Source organism: Diabrotica virgifera, chromosome 5 (assembly GCF_917563875.1).
Source record: "Diabrotica virgifera virgifera chromosome 5, PGI_DIABVI_V3a".
Lineage (NCBI taxonomy): Eukaryota > Metazoa > Arthropoda > Insecta > Coleoptera > Chrysomelidae > Diabrotica > Diabrotica virgifera.
In genome coordinates, this window is record NC_065447.1 from 12,865,623 (window position 1) to 12,883,221 (window position 17,599).

The 17,599-nt window shown below is 33.2% G+C and overlaps 1 protein-coding gene across 12 annotated transcripts in view; it reads right to left on the reverse strand.

Annotated features, from left to right (window-relative positions):
- Positions 1–17,599, reverse strand: part of LOC114330686 (muscle-specific protein 300 kDa) — a 603,413-nt gene that overhangs the window by 131,603 nt on the left and 454,211 nt on the right. For all 12 annotated transcript variants that reach the window (XM_050652274.1, XM_050652275.1, XM_050652272.1 and 9 more), the window contains one exon: positions 14,348–14,608. In XM_050652274.1, the coding sequence (XP_050508231.1) occupies positions 14,348–14,608 (261 nt within the window). The remainder of the gene's footprint in view (positions 1–14,347; positions 14,609–17,599) is intronic.

Genomic DNA, 17,599 nt, shown 5'->3' on the forward strand with positions numbered 1-17,599 from the left:
TAGTTCGAAAATGCTTCCTAAGGGAGCTAGAGCTTTTTAAAATGGCGTCTTGTAATTAGTTTTTCTTAAATAGCTCCAGAACGCGTCTAGTTAGAAAAACAAAAATTGGTACGCATATTTATCTTCCAGAGATAAATCGATTCCATCCATTGCGAATTTATAGAACCGTTCATAGGCGTCCGTTTTGGGTAGGGTAACGGTTATTTTATCGCATAACCTTTTTGTCTTTAAATTTTAAGCATTTTTTACTTTGGATTATTAAATTATGAGGTATGCTAGTACTAAAAGGTACTCCTGATTTAAGTCGGTAGGACACACCGTTTTCTAGAAAAATCGATTTGAAAATTTTTCGTCTCTTGAATTTGAAAAAAAATTGAAAAAATTTTTCAAAAAAAGAACGGTGTATTTTACCTACTTAAAACAAGAGTAACTTTTACTACTAGAATACCTCATAATTTAATAATCTAGTGTCAAAAATGCTTAAAAATTAAATACAAAAAAGTTATGCAATAAAATATCCGTTGACCTACCCAAAACCGACGCATATGACCGATACTAGAAATTCGCAATTAATGAAATCGATTCATCTCTGGTATATAATTAAACGTACAGATTTTCGTTTTTCTAAATAGTTTTTTTTGATTTTTTTTTTTTGAAATTTAAAAAACGAAAATTTTTCAAATCGATTTTTCTAGAAAACGGTGTATTCTATCGACAGAGTATTTTTTAGTACAAGAATACCTCACGATTTAATAATCCAGAGTCAAAAATGCTTAAAAGTTAAAGACAAAAAAGTTATGCGATAAAGTAACCGTTGCCCTACCCAAAACGAACGCCTATGACCGGTATTAGAAATTTACAATGGATGGATTCGATTTATATCTGGAAGATAAATATGCATACCAATTTTTGTTTTTCTAAATAGAAGCGTTCCGGAGGTATTTAATAAAGACTAATTACCAGACGCCATCTTCAAATAGTTCTAGCTCCCTTAGGAAGCGTTTTCGGACTAGGTGAATTGGGTTAAATTATCTTAAATTTACCTGAGGAATCTCCTGTATTCGTTTGTCTTTAGAGTTTCTGGACACCCTGTAAGTATAACGTTTTATTTCGCATTTCTTAATTCATGATAATAATGTAGGTTCCAAATGAAGATGGAACAAATATTTAAAACAGCTAATAAGTCTGCACAAAAACAGTGATATCTGTATTAAATTTACAAATTGTAAGTTTTTACTTTATAGAAAATAGCTACGATAGCTCTCAATCAAACTAACAATACAGTCAGCAGTCAAATTAATCTTTTTACTAGGATTTGTTATACAGGATGTCCCAAAAGTAGCGGTACGGTCGAATATTTCGCGAAATGAACATCGGATCAAAAAACTGAAAAATACGTGTTCAATAATTTTCAAAAATCTATCGAATGACACCAAACACGACCCTTACTCAACCCCTGGAGGTGGGGTGGGGGTAATTTTGAAACCTTAAATATAAATTTCCAGCTTTTATTGCAGATTTGGATCCCTTACGTAAAAGTAAGTAACTTTTATTCGAGATATTTTTTCGAATTGTGCGCTATAATCGGAAAAACGATTTATCGTAATATCATAGGTAAATTATAGAAACGGTCTAAATCTCGAGAAATACACTTCCAAATGAAAAACCAAAAAATATGGGTTTAATATTTTTCAAAAACCTATCGAATAACACCAAACATGACTTTCTACCCCACCGCCTGAAAGTGAGGTGGGGGTAACTTTTTAATCTTAAATAGGATCCCCCATTTTTTATTGCAAATTTGGATTCTTTGTGAAAAAATAAGTAACATTTCTTCGATACATTTTTTAGAATTGTTGATAGATGGCGATATAATCGGAAAAATACGATTTATCATCTATCAACAATTTTAAAAAATGTTTCGAATAAATGTTACTTATTCTTTTATGAGGAATCCAAAACTGCCAATAAAAAACGGGGGTTCCTATTTAAGATTTTACAGTTACCCCACACCCCGCCTTCAGGATGTGGAGTGGGAGTCGTGTTTGATGTTTACAAAAATATTAAAAACGTGTTTCTTGGTTGTTGTGTATTTCTCGAGATATCAGACCGTTTATCTATGGAATCACGATAAATCGTTTTTTCCGATTATAGTGCCACCTATCCAAAATTCGAAAAAAAATCTCTCGAATAAAAGTTGCTTAATTTTGCGTAAAGAATCCAAATCTGCAATAAAAACTCAGGGTTTCTATGTAAGATTTTAAAGTTACCCCCACCCCACCTCCAAGGGGTGGAAATTTGGGTGGTGTTTGGTGTCATTTGATAGATTTTTCAAAATTATTGAACAGGTATTTTTCAGTTTTTCGATCTGATGTTTATTTCGCGAAATATTCGACCGTTCCACTACTTTTGGGACACCCTATATGAGCAATATCATATAAAATATATTTATTTATCCTATTTGGATTCTGGTGATGCACGCTTTTGCGTATGTATCCACGTTTTTTCACTTTAGTGGCTTCATGTTTCCTCAATTGATGTGAGCGTTTTCTTGTTGGTATTTCTTCTCTTCTTCGTTGTTTTCATTTGTATATAATCAGTTATCTCCTTTAATATTATTTGTTAAGAAGCAAAATACCTATCTCTACACTCTACCTTCAAATTAAAACTACTGACTGTACTGATGAGTTGCTGACAGCATGTAACTAACATCTGCAATAAAACATTGCAGTAATTTAAGAAACATTAAAAAAGTTTAATTTTTTATTAATATTTTTACTTTAGCGTTTCTTTTAGCAATAAAAACAAAGACTTTATGGTGGTTTTCACAATGAACTTACCTGCTTAAATAAAAACACCCAAAAAGTCAGAAATTTTTAAAAATATATCAAAACATTTTTCTCTAGTAGCTATCGAAGATATATAAAAAATTAGTGCGAAATATAAACCAAGAAAGTGAGATAATGCAACTTCTATCGTGTATAAAATAAAACTCTTAACATTTTATTATCTTTCTTTTTTATTTGTTTGTTTTCTGTACAGATATTTCGTTCTACATCTTTAAATTTATAATTTTGAATAAATTTACAAATACAAATTGTTCTTCCATTTTTGTTCAATCATATTTGTTATGTAGGTGTCTTTAATTATGTTCCCCACATAAACATAACAACATTCATTGTATCGGCATGTAAGTAACATTCATCAAATCTTAAAATGGTGTAACTTAAAAACTGCGCACTTATAATATCGGTATAATTTATATTATTGTAGCTTACAGTACATTAACATTGGCAATTTTTTAATTTGAGCAATTAGGTATCTTCTCAGAGACCTGAGGATTGACCTGAGCAAATTGTAGTATGCGAAACTGGTTGTCCTAGGTAGAATAAATTAATTGTAAGTCCTTTATTTTGTGTATATTAAATGTATTTTTAAATCAAAATATAACTTATTTCCAATAAAAATTTTTGGTGAATTCCCATTAAATACAATAGATAACACTGGATAGAAGTTTTTTACCCTGTTCTAGGTAATATCTCGCACAAATTCTCTAATATTCATTAAATAAATACCAAAAATATATTGTTCTCAGATAATTGTTTATCATTTAAACTATTTTGGCTAAATAAAGTGTTTGATCTTAAATTATTCTAATACAAAATACCTGTTTTGTCTTCTTCAACTTTTCTCTAGGTTCTACCCGAACGTGGTGTGTAGGTGATGAAGATAGTGAACACAAAAACCAAGTGGTAAAAATGTGGTGAAACTCAAGCAAAATATGGCAACTACAAGCATATGTGGTGAGAATGGTCAAAGCATAAAAGCAGTAAATGAAGCAAATAGTAAACCAAAAGGCGTGGCGTAGACAATTTAGGGCTTCGATTAGAATAACCCCTTTTTGAAACGTTTTTTAAACAAAAATCAGTCCTTTAAAGATTATATAATCGTTATTTTCATTTACCAGCTCTCCTCAGATATGCGCAGTATCTACAATCTCAGATTAATTGACCGACAAGAGGAATGTGAACATTTTTTCACATAAATGGTAGCTTATAAAGGTGTCATCTACTCTGATCATATAAACGAAATATTTCTTAAAAGACTAAGTTTTCACTCTAATGGCATACAACATATCCCACCAGAATGAAAACAATGGGAACCTTCTCTGGTTACACCTCCGAGGCTTCTACAATTTGCAAGCCATACGGATGCTGAGACTAAGGAAGATGAGGGAATTCTACAATTTACAATTCACGTCACATCTGCTCAGCACGGTAAAGTTCCAACAAGACTGGTTCCCTTCATACTCCACACAGAGTAATTGATTGAGTAAGAGAGTAAGAGAGTAAGAGATTGAAAATGGTTATTCATTTTTGAAATATTTCTTGTTTGTTCTTTGCGCTAGTAAAAATGTGCCAAATAACTCTTCCAGGAAAGCTTTCTGTAGTTTATAGATATATGTAAGGCAGCCTATGCAACAGAGGCACAACGCTTAGAAAGTCTGTCAGTCTTTGTATTCATCGTTATTTCAAGGGTATTGCATATCATCAGGCGTATACGCTTTTTTCGCACTTCAGTGCGACCGCTTACAAAGATGTCGCCTACTCTGACAGCCGTATAAACTAAAACAATTTAATAACTAATATCTTCTGCCTTTTCCGCTCGTCTAAAAGCACAAAGTAACTTCTTCAAGAAAGATTTTTGTATCTTAGATACATGTAAAACAGTTTATGCCTCTAGAACACAACGCTTGGTCAGTGTTTGTATTTATATTTAATATATATCTTGTAAATACAAAGACCAACAAAGCCTTGTGATCGCGACGCATAGACTCAGACTGTCCTATGTTTTATTGCAAACATAACCTCACATAACCTTAAAATTTGCAAATATAGGTTAAATAACTACATATTCTTTTAAGGACTAATGTAATACGTCAAGAAATTAAAATTGGTGAGTGTAAAGTTGATTGTCTATGCCACAAAATAATAGAGAGCCCGATAACCAAAACAAACACAATCCCCGCTGCCGCCGGAAGGAGGGGGGAATGGAAACACCTTGATGAGCGGTTTAGGCCACCTCCTCTACGCATTTTTAAATTTTCATCAAAATGTTTCCAGAATTTCATTTTTTGATAATTTTTTTTCAATTTGAAAATTCCTTGGAAATTAAGTTTGTGGACATTTTAAAGTAAAAGTTTATACACGGAGACTGAACACAAAGTTTGTACACCATATAAAAGTATAAATACCTAGAAAATAATGATAACTTTTGAAAGAATATTAGTTTTATCAAGAAAACTGTATTTTGGAGCTATTTATTTAGAGAATTTATATCAATATTTCCTCGACTGTTCTCAGTTGAACAATGTATGCTATTGGTTATATTTTATATTTCGTAACCGTCCCGTTCACTTTAATTCTTTTCATTTCTATTAATTTTTCTGTATAATAGTTTTACTTAATATTCTTTTAATGATTTTTTTGGTATCTCATTTATATTAACAATATTAACAATTTATAATAACAATTTTGTTGGAAATAAACCATATCTATCAAGATCTTTTTATCTAATGCTTCAGTTGTCATATTGGAAGTTGTTTTCAAAATACTTATTTTAAAACGTCGTTCTTGAAGTAAATTAAAACTAAAAACTGCTGTTTTTACAGCATTTTTTAAAAAGGCCGTTTTCAAACAACGTACTTCAAATAGACCGTTTAAAAACACTATTTTAAAAAGGCCGTTTTCAAAGTTTTTAAAGGAAGTTTTAAAAATGCGTCTTGTAAAACACATCGTCTTGAAATATTTTATAAATCGTACTTTATTCGCATCCGTTTTCAAAATATTACAACCATTTTAAAAAGAAATTCCTTTAAAAACCTACCTAGGTTTCAAAAAGGTATGTTGAAAAAAGCCGAAACGTAACGTACTTTAAAAACGATTATTTTGAAAATACTCGTAACGTATTTTAAAAAGAACGTTCAAAAAACGTGCTTAAAAAATGCCGTTTAAAAGAAAACGAATGTTAAAAAGGTAGTCTCAAAATTAGAAAGACGTTTTCAAAATAAGTCTTTTAACACGCAGTTTTTAAAACGTCGCCTTTTAAAAACGTTTTGAAAAGATGATTTTTCAAACATCTTTGAAAAACGTCATTTTTGAAACGTTTCTTTTAAGAACTTCTTGAATTATTTCAAAATTCCTATAATAACGCCCGTTTCCAAAATATGATTGCAATCAACCATTTTCAAAACAAATTACTTTGTTATTTTTTTATCAAAAACGTGAGTTTTAAAAAAGATGCGTTTGCTTTTGAAGTAACATACTTTCAGAACGACTATTTTTAAACTACCTACTTCAAATCACGTATTTTAAAAAGATCGTTTTCAAAAACGTGTTTTAAAAAAGACCGTTTTCAAAAAACATTTTAAAAAGGTCGTTTTTAAAACAAGAATTTTAAAAGGGCTGTTTTCAAAAAAAATATTTTTAAAAATGCCGTTTTTGAAGTGACGAAGTGAACGGAAAACATTGTTATTGAAGCATTACACAATTTATTTCTCTTCTTTCTTCTTTTTTTAATCAGTTTTATTGTGATTCTGTGCATGTCTATTTTTTTGTAGTTACGTTATAATTTAATTAATTATTTGGGTCCTGTATATTCGCGTAAGTACAAATCATACTTTACGATATTTAACTTGAATCAGAGTTTCCTCTAAATCATATTGTTAAATTAAGGTTAAATATAATCGGTAAAATATTTAATCCCGACAGATAAACAATATTTTTACAAATAATTACAGATAATGAGTGTTCTGTACAAAATTCTACACAAAAAGAACATAAAAACATGAAAAAACAACGTCAAAAAGAATGTACACTACAACATGAAATACATACTGAATATTGAATAATTTATAATGGATTGATTTACACTCCTTTGTTTGATTCACATAAAAAAATAAATCATAAATGTTGTCTGCGTTCACATCTAAAGCATTTTTATATAATATAATATAATAATAACTTTTACTTTAAAATGTCCCAACAAAAATATTCGTGAATATTCCTAAAATATAGATTAAAAAGTACATTTCGATAAAATGATTATTAATATAAGTCGTGTGTTTTCTTGTGTTTTACTAAATTTCGCTTCACTATGGCTGCAGTGCGCTTTGGCAAATGATGGTCGTGGCATGATCTGAATCAATTCTTTTCAGTGGCGTATCAATATTAAATATTTTTTATTGACCCCTTTTTAGACACGCCACTGGTAATTTTTCAGTGGCGTATCAATATTAATTTTTTATTGGTCCTTTTTTGGACACGCCACTGGTAGTCCGTACGTTTTGTTCAGATTTACTAATTTACCGACACCATGGTGCAATGATGGTATATTAAATCAACAACAAGTTCGGTGTTTTCGTTTCTACTGATCTAAATGGATGATGTTAGCATGTACACATATTGATGGTCTAGAGTACTATACAAAATGTATTGATGACTTAGGTCGTTTGTACGTGACTTCTTACCTTTTTGTATCCATCCTGTACAGGAAAAAGCTCAGTTTTGTGATGTGGTACAAACAACGTATGTGGTAAATTCGGAAAGTACTTTTGGATTCAACTTTTGTATACCATAAAGACAGAAAAACACACATTAAGAACTAATAGCTGATACGATGTACAAGACTGTTTTTTTAAGTTTCTAAACTAAAATCACAATAAAGATGCACTAGAAATAAACAATCCAAGACAAGTTGAGTGTTACGAGGAGCACTGTCGAATCATGATTTACAATGTATAAACTTTGTAGATCATGATTTGGAATTTACAATGTATATACATTGTAAATTATGATTTGGGAGTGGTCCTCGTAACATTCAACATGTCTTTGTTTATTTCTTCTTCTTCTTCTTCTACTTCAATCATCATATATATTTTAATTTTTGAGGCAGTAGCTCTAAATAGTTGTTTTGAGCTGCATCCAAACCATTCTCTCAGGTTCTTCAGCCATGAAATTCGTCTTCTTCCGATGCTTCTTCTGCCATCTATCTTTCCTTGCATTATGAATCGCAGGATGCCATATTTCTCGCCCCGCATCACATGTCCGAGATACTGTAGCTTTCTTTCTTTAATTGTAAGTTCAACTTCCTTCTCTTTACCTATTTTTCTCAGTACTTCGTTGTTCGTAATTCTACTTACCCAAGAAACCCTCATAATTCTTCTATAGGTCCACATTTCAAAGGTTTTAAGTCGTCTCATTGTTTCTACATTTAACGTCCATGATTCCACTCCATAGTATAGTACACTGTATACGTAACATTTTGTTAGGCGTACTTTAAGAGCTAATGTTAAATCTTTGCTACATAGGACCTTTTTCATTTTCATAAAATTAGAACATGCTTTTTCGATTTTGACTTTTATTTCTGCAGTTTAGTTATTATTTTCTGTTATAAGTGTTCCTAGGTAAGTGTACTTTTTTACTCTTTCAATCCGCTGGCCCTCTACTATCAAGATTTCGTTATTATTATGGTTGTTTTTACTACTTTTCATAAACTTCGACTTTTTGATATTGAGAGAGAGTCCGTACTCCCTACTATCTATCTATCTAATCAGCCCTAAACATCCATCCTTGGATATAGGCCTCCTCTTCCTTCTTCCATGCCTCTCTATCTTGGGCAATTTGCATCCATTTTGACCCAGTGTGTTTCTTCAGGTCATCTGACCATCGGATCTGTGGCCTTCCCTTTTTCGTTTGTGGTTCCACGGTCTCCAATGTATAATAATCTTAGTCCATCTTTCATCGTTCTGCCGTAGGGTGTGTCCGGCGAACTTCCATTTAAGATTTGCTACTTGGGTAGAGACATCTGTCACTTTTATTTTGTTACGGATCCATTCGTTTCTTTTCCTGTCTGATAGTTTAATGCTCAGCATTTGTCTTTCCATGGCTCTTTCTGTCTTTGCTATTTTTTCCATATTCTCTTTTGTAAACGTCCATGTCTGAGAGCCATATATTAAAACAGGGAGTATACATTGATTGAAGACTCTTGTTTTTAGGTATTGCGGGTATTTTCTGTTCTTTAGAAGACAGTTTTCCGAATGATGCCCAGGCCAATCTTATTCTTCTCTTTATTTCTTCGGTCTGATTTTCTTTATTTAAGCTAGTGATTTGTCCTAGATATATATACTCTTTTACTGGTTCTATTCTTGTTTGTGCCACTGTAATTAATAGTTCTTCTTGTTGATTGGTCATGGTTTTTGTTTTACTGTAATTTATCTTCAGTCCTATCTTTGTCGATTCTCTATCTAGTTCTTCCATCATTCTTTGTAATTCTTCACTTCTTTCTGCTATTAATACAATATCATCAACATATCGTAAGTGATTCAGATATTGCCCGTTTATGTTTACACCCAAGCCATCCCAGTGCAGTTGTTTGAAGACATCTTCTAGCACTTGGTTGAATAGCTTGGGCGAGATGGTATCTCCTTGTGTTACTCCTCGGTTTATTTTAATAGGCTCCATTTGTTTCATTAGCTTAATAGTTGTTGTTGCCTTATTATATATATTTGTAATTAAGTCGGTATATCTGTAGTTTATTCTGCTGTTTTGTAGGGAATTCTTTACTGCCCAGTGTTCCACACTATCAAATGCTTTTTCGAAGTCAAACTCCCTACTACACCTTACTATTTTACTCATGAGTCTTTGCAGGTATTGTAAATTATCGGCTACTATTACTGTATCATCTGCATATCTGATGTTGTTATAAGGCTCCATTTACTCTTATTTCGACTGTTTCATCTTCCAGAGTTTCTCGCATTACCTCCTCAGAGTAAGGGTTAAATAATAGAGGTGATAGTATGCAGCCTTGCCTGACTCCTTTCTTTATTTCCATTTCTTCAGATGTTTCTTTTCCAATTCTTACTATTGCTCGCTGATTCTAATAGAGGTGTGTTATTAGTCTTAAATCTCTTTCATCTAGGTTTTTAGTTTTCAGAATTTCCATGAGTCGATCATGTTTTACTTTATCAAACGCTTTATTGTAGTCTATAAAACAGACGTAAAGAGGACGGTTAACATCCAAACATCTCTGTGTCAGCACGTTGAAAGAGAATAATGCCTCTCTGGTACCCATACCATCGCGGAACCCATATTGAGTGTCACTAATATCCAGCTCCAGTTTAGAGTGTATTCTGGCGTGGATAATTTTCAGCAGAATTTTCAAGGTATGTGACATTAAGCTTATGGTTCGGTAGTCACTGCATTCTTTGGCATTCACTTTCTTTGGCAAACACACAAATGCTGATGTCAACATTTCGCTAGGGACGATTCCCGTAGTATAGATAGCGTGGAACAGTTCTACTACAGTAAAACCTGTCAATAACGGTCACTAAAACTGACAGTACTATTGGCCGATATAAAAAGGTGGCCGTTAATAACAGGTTTTGTAGTCTACAAATTTTGGTTTGGGGAACCTTGAAACTGGCCGGCTAGTTCAGGTGGCTGGTTTTGACAGGTGGCCGTTAACACAGGTTTTACTGTATTATGTCCAGGTTTTTCTCGTTGACCAACTTTACCAGCTCGCTAGGTAATTCATCTGTTTTCTAGTGGATCTTTATTGTGATTGTAGTATAGTACAATTCACTCGTACTTTATTATTATTTACTAATACCGCCTCGCGCAACTGATCATCCAGGGAAAGATTGAAGGAAAACAGGGTACAGGCAGGCGCCAGATTTCATGGCTTAGAAATATCAGAGACTGGACCGGCCTTGATTCAACATCTTTGTTTAGAGCCGCATTGGACAGAGACAGATTTGCCAGTGTAGTCGCTAACCTCCACTAATGGACACAGCACCACAACAAGAAGAAGAAGAAGTACAAGTTAAGAAATATCCAGACCTAATACATCATTTAGACGTGCTTTTTCTAGTAGATGATGATTCAATTATCAAAGTCCGATCAATATATGGGTTTGGAACGAGATATGCATTTTTTGGGATGAACGTAATTGCTCAACGATGTCGCGATATATCTAGATATAGATGTGGATATGTACTATTGTTTTATTGACTTCTAAAATGCATTTGATGGTGTTAAGCACTCTATCTTGATAGAAGGTTTAAGAGACATTGGCTTGGACGACAGAGATGTTCGCATAATTGCAAATAGTGCCAAACTTGAGCTAGTTTGGCACTATTTACATGTATAGACGGTTCATATAGTCATATAATCAAATTGTTTACCTTGAATATCAGTTAAATTGTAGAGCAGGGACTCACGGTAAAACTAGATCCAGAATTGAGCAGGCCAGAGCCATTTTTAGAAGGATATCCAAGGTATTATGCAAGAGACACCTAAAATTGGCATTCGGCATCCGTCTACTTCGCTGAGGTTATGAAAAGCATCAAGAAGAGAAAACTCGACATGTAATGAGAGGTCCCAAATATAGGTTGCTACAAAATATTATGCAAGGGAAAATAGCAGGCAAACGCAGTCCTTCAGGGCGAGAAAAAAGCAGGAGATAGACGGAAGACACCCTTTATATCACCACCAAACTCAGCCAAGCAGACTAAGATCCCGGAAAAGCTTCCTGAAAACATCAAGATCCACCCCCGAAGCGGCCAGAGACGCGCCGAATACACCTATGGCAAGCGTCAGCTACCGCAACACATTTTCCTCCCTCAGAGGAAATGTCTGCTGGACATAATTTACCGTATCCGACTTGGAAAGCGCTAAACAGACTAAGAACCGGCGTTTCACGTTGTGCTAGTAACCTGAAAAAAAGAGAATACCAGGAGGATGATACCTGCGACTGTGGCGCGGTTCAGACCAGCCGGCATCTACTATCATGCACAGAGACGAGAGAGACATGCACAGAGACGAGAGAGACCTGCACAGAAGACTTAATTTTAGCAAATGACAGGGCCATCTATGTGGCCAACCATTGGAAATATAGAATTTAAAGTTGTTGGTGTTCCGGACACGGAAAGTAAGTAAGTAGGGCGAGCAAAGACTTCATGGTTGAAGAACTTGCAATACTGGTATGGTATTCATACACGCATGCTATTTAGGGTGACAGTAACTTTTGCATCTGATCATTCAGGATTCAGGAAAAGACGCGGTCTTGGTAGAAGAAGAACATCACGGCTGAAATACCTAAAGCAATGCTACGGAAAATCGGAAAAAACCTACCACAAACTGAACTAATTCTTGTATAGAGAATTTCTAGTTATGTATCTCTTCCAACAAAAAATGTCTTCGTATTTGTTAACAATTTCACAATTACTAACATGTAAAGAAATTAATACGTTTATGTTTTACATACATGTAACTAACATCAATCGCTAAAATTAACACGACTATTACGCTATAAATGGCAAAGAATACAAAATTTTATCAAAAAACACTCGAAAAATCAGCTTTAAAATAAATATACAATGTTTTTCTTGCTTTTGATCGAAATTAATTATTATTAATCAATGATTTTTTTTCAATTTTCAATAAACATTTTTAGAGATACCGTAGACTCCCTCTATAACGAGAACTGAAATGGCGGACTAATTACCTCGTTATAAGCGGATCTCGTTATATCAAACAACAATAATAATGAAAAGCTTTGATGCCTCTTACGTAGTTTATTAGGTGTCGATGATCGATCTGAACAGTGAACAATGAGACTTCGCCATAAATTGTAAATTTCCTAAAATATTGAATATCGGTCGAAAAAGAGGAAGCCGTTTATTACAGGCGGCAGAGTTTATTACAACACTGGCCTCGATAATAGCACAGATGTTGGGCATTTCTATATACAGGCAGTTGGGATATTTATTTATAGCCATTACTGCGCTAAAAACAGGTAAAAAACATATTCCTCGATTTCATTTTTCCTCGTTATAACCAAATATGTCTCGTTAAAGAGGGTTATAGTTCAATAGGAATTTCATGGGACACCTAATGTATCTCGTTATATGCGATACCTCGTAATATCCGTGTTCGTTAGGTATAGGGAGAGTCCACTGTATTTTGATACTACAGTGGATTCTCTCTATAACGAACACGGATATTACGAGGTTTCGCATATAACGAGATACATTAGGTGTCTCATGAAATTCCTATTGAACTATAACCCTCTATAACGAGGCATATTTGGTTATAACGAGGAAAAATGAAATCGAAGAATACTATGTTTTTTACTTGTTTTTAGCGCAACAATGGCTATAAAGAAATATCCCAACTGCCTGTATATAGAAATGCCCAACATCTGTACTATTATCGAGGCCAGTGTTGTAATAAACTCTGCGGCCTGTAATAAACTTCTTCCTGTTTATCGACCGATATTCAATATTTTAGGAAATTTAAAATTTATGGCGAAGTCTCATTGTTCACTGTTCAGGTCGACCATCGACACCTAATAAGCTACGTAGGAGGCATCAAAGCATTTCTATATTATTGTTGTCAGATATAACGAGATCCGCTTATAACGAGGTAATTAGTCCGCCATTTCAGTTCTCGTTATAGAGGGAGTCTACTGTAATACCTGAAAACGGTTCATCACAGATGAAAAAAAATATTTATGTAATAAAACCATCAATTTTTTTATTTTCGATAATACGAAGTTCCTTCTTTTAAAAAAAACATGATTAGGTGTTTAAAAAAAGAAAAATAACTTACGAAACCATGTAGAATGATCAATTTGAGCTGATACTCACTAGACGAATTCATTTCCCACCTTATTGGTTGAAGCTTGAAGGAATAAGTATCTATATAATTCTTCAAGCTAGTTCTATAATTGGGAATTACTGTTCTGAATGTTTAATAACGTCATCTAGAAATATGAGGCTGAAAAATCGTGAAGATTTGCACAAATGTGTTCAAAAATTTATTCTAAGATAAAGCAGATAACAATATAATAGTATTCATCTAACTTATAAAATTATAACTTAGAAGCAATCTATAAAGCTAGAAAAAATTATTCGATTACCTTCAGAATTATTATGTTTCATGTCTTCATGATCTTTGGACATCTAAAACACATTAAAAACCAAGAATTTGCACTAAAAAGCTATAAAAATAGAAGACACAAAGTTGATCTGTTCCTAAATCATTGTTTGATGACCATAATCTACGAAGCAAAGCTTCTTTCAAATATTTTCCGTACTTTCGAATAAAATTCGTATTTCTGCCACCAGATAGCGCTCTAGTCGCTCTAACATCTGAAATTTTAGTCACTTTCCTGAACTGGGACCTTTAAAACAACGTCACAACAGTTCATGCCACTCCCATCTATTCTACACAGTAGTTATTTTTGAGTTAATGTCAAAAGAAAACAAACAACACACTGGGCTTACCTGTTGGTCGCGGAGCGCTTGGTCTCTGTCATGGGGAAGATAATTTGGCGCCATTGTCGTTCTGAGCTGTTGTTCAACTTGGACGATCTGTTGACGGAGCTGTTGGACTTCTTGTTGGTAGTTGTCTACTTGGGCAATGGCGGTTTCTAGTTCTGTGCTTTGAGTTTTTATGACCTGGGCGAGCTGATCGAGTTCGATGAGTAAGTCTTCGGCCGATTCGGTGACCTTGGAGTCACTCTCTATACCGGAACGGAAATGAACCTAAAAGGTTAAAATATGATTAAAACAATGTAGATCCAGGTATTCAAAATAAGACAAAAAGTTCAATATTTCCCCTTGTTTTGTTAATTTTTTTTTTATTGTATCCAAGGCAACCAAACGACGTTTTTATAACGTAGATAACACGTCATAAAAATGACCAATTGACGTGTTTCTATGACGTAGTACTGACGTTGAAAATCACGTGTATTTGTCTCATCGATTTGACGTCATAATTGTGACGATTTTAAAACGTAATCGTATCTACGTTTTTTTCACGTCGGTAAAATCACGTCTTTAATACTTTCAAAAAGTGACCTCGTTCAGATGTTTCAAAATAGTATAATAGATACATAACATGAAACCTATAGGCCTACGTCCCATGTGTCGAAGGTATAAGTGCTACCACTTGTTTAAGATCGCTTGTGCGCTAGGCTAGAAGCAACATTGATTGTACCAGCCCTCACATTATAGAATTTTCACTAGTTATATATACCTTCTTCCATCTATCCAATATATATACCTACTTACTGTGTCAAATCTGAAACAACTAAAAATATGAAACATAAATATAAAAAAAAAAACAAAAAATATGAAACTAATAAATAATTTATTAACAAATTATCCAGCATACTTAATATCTTAATTTAACGCTGTCTTAATATCTTCATTTAACGCTTAATTAAAAACAAACTAACATAACCTCAGATAGTTGTCAAGAAGAATTACTGCATTAAACTAACTCACTGAGCAAAAACGCATAAAAATCTCTTAATTTATACCTTTCTTTAACTAAATATATAAATGAAAAGTATTATTTTATCACATAAGACACAAACCGCGTAAACAATAAATGAGAAATTTCTTATAAACATTTAGCGTTACCTATACCTAAACGAAATTGTTTTGAGTCAATACAAACAAGCAAGCTCCTCCCAATTTTGTGACGTCAGACTTAGGCTGTCTAAAGTTAAAACGTTTTTTAAACGTAATTTTAACGTCATTAATCTTACGTATTTAAAATCACCTACAAAAGACGTCTATTTGACGTACTGTTCAAACACGTGTTATTTTCAACCAAAAACTGACGTTTCCTCAACGTTATATGACGTCACTTGGTTGCCTGGGGTTTGATTATTTCTATATCTGGAATAAATCCTTGCGTTAATCATCCCTTCTAATACGACCGAGAGTCTCCTAAAAATCTCTCAATCTAAATCTCTTCAAGTATCTCCTAAAAGGCAAATCTCTTCAATTTTGTTTCCTTTCTGCAGAGTCAACGTATCAAGATGTAAAAAACGGTTTAGGTGTGCTTCAAGACCCCTGCCGAAGGGTAAGATCTTTTTTATACCTTTTGTATTTTTACATCTTTTGCTTCTTCGTATATTTGACTTTTCTCCATCTAATTAGGGTCACAGGTTGTCCTAAATCCGAATTTCTACCATGGGGAATCCAGGCTCCTCTTTTATTCATAGTTTATATTTAGTTTAGTAACGTAACTTGATATTTTTTCCACATCTTTAAATTGTATCGTTGTCTGTCCGTCTATTTGTCTGTGTGAGAACTCGTGAAGAAAGAAGAAAGTCCCAGAGCTTTTAAACTTGATACATTAGTTTCTCGTGGTCCAGTGAATTTGGGGACACTAAATGTTAGGACGCAGATGTTAAGTCCTTCGATATTTCGTAATTTCAGTCGTTTCTTCCTTTTTGAAGAATATGCGATTATTACTGTTGATAAAAACAACCCCTAGCATCTTGCTATATTCCAAACGAATAAAAACCCTTTAATCAATATTCGCGGTGTGCAAGTACTTGGAAGGGAATGAGAAACGATCGTGCGCGAATAGCGGAGAAATATTGCAACTTTCTTAAATAATTCATATTGTCAATTGAAATTGTCAAATTGACGTACATTTCATATCTATTGTCATTGAAGAAGAAAAATTATATGTTGCTCCACAATATTGATATGATATGCAATTATTATATATAAAGGTAAATTTAATTAATTGTATTTTGCTTGCAGTACTGCATTTTAATAACTAATTTTATTTACTACATACAATTGTTTACGTTTTAATAACATAACCTGAATCTTATTTTTTCTTCTTATTATTTTTTTGGACTATGGCCTGGACAATTATCCAGTAACCAGGACTAATATAATTGGCCAATATAATTAAAAGTGCGAATAAAGTTGCAGAGCGTAGAAATTGGTGTCGCTTTGCCGAACTTGCACGGTCCCAATACAGTAAGCGCCACCCTACTAGATACATGGATAGGTACCTAATTGCTATGCTTATGGGCTAATCCCGTCCGTTTTCAGATGTGACTTTCATCACTGTCATGTTGCTGTCAAGAAACTATAGGGATTTTCATTCACTGTCAGTTATTTTGAGCTTCTGTCATATGTCGTATAATCCGTGTATATTAATATTATACACAGATTATACAACATATGACAGAAGCTCGAAACAAATGACAATCGATGAAAAGCCCTATTCAAAATAATTGTTTTTCCATACAAAAAATACATTAATTAATAGTACCTATTTCTGCTTTAAAATAACTTTATTAAAACACCAAGAATATTACAATCAGCGGTGTGATGGACGACCGAAGTTATCGTTAACGTAAAGTTATCCTGTAGTTATGTTATAATCCTCGAATTGGTGTGATGTATCATACTTAACTACTTGCGTTATTTCTTGACAGTTCTTGAGTTATATCTGGTATATCAACTGTCACTTTATAACGCGACGTTAAACCTGAAGTTATGAGATAACTTTGTAGTTATGTAAGAATATGTAAGCTTAGGTTCATCTTTTGACTTGTTTTTAGACAGAAATCAAGTGAATTTAGAAGCGAAGAATTTAATAAATAGGAATAGAAAGGTAACACAATTTTAAAAATGATATAAAAATCAAATCGAGAGATATAAGTTGAAATTTTATTTTAAGTATCTACTGAGCTTTCTATCGTTGTCAGATGATAT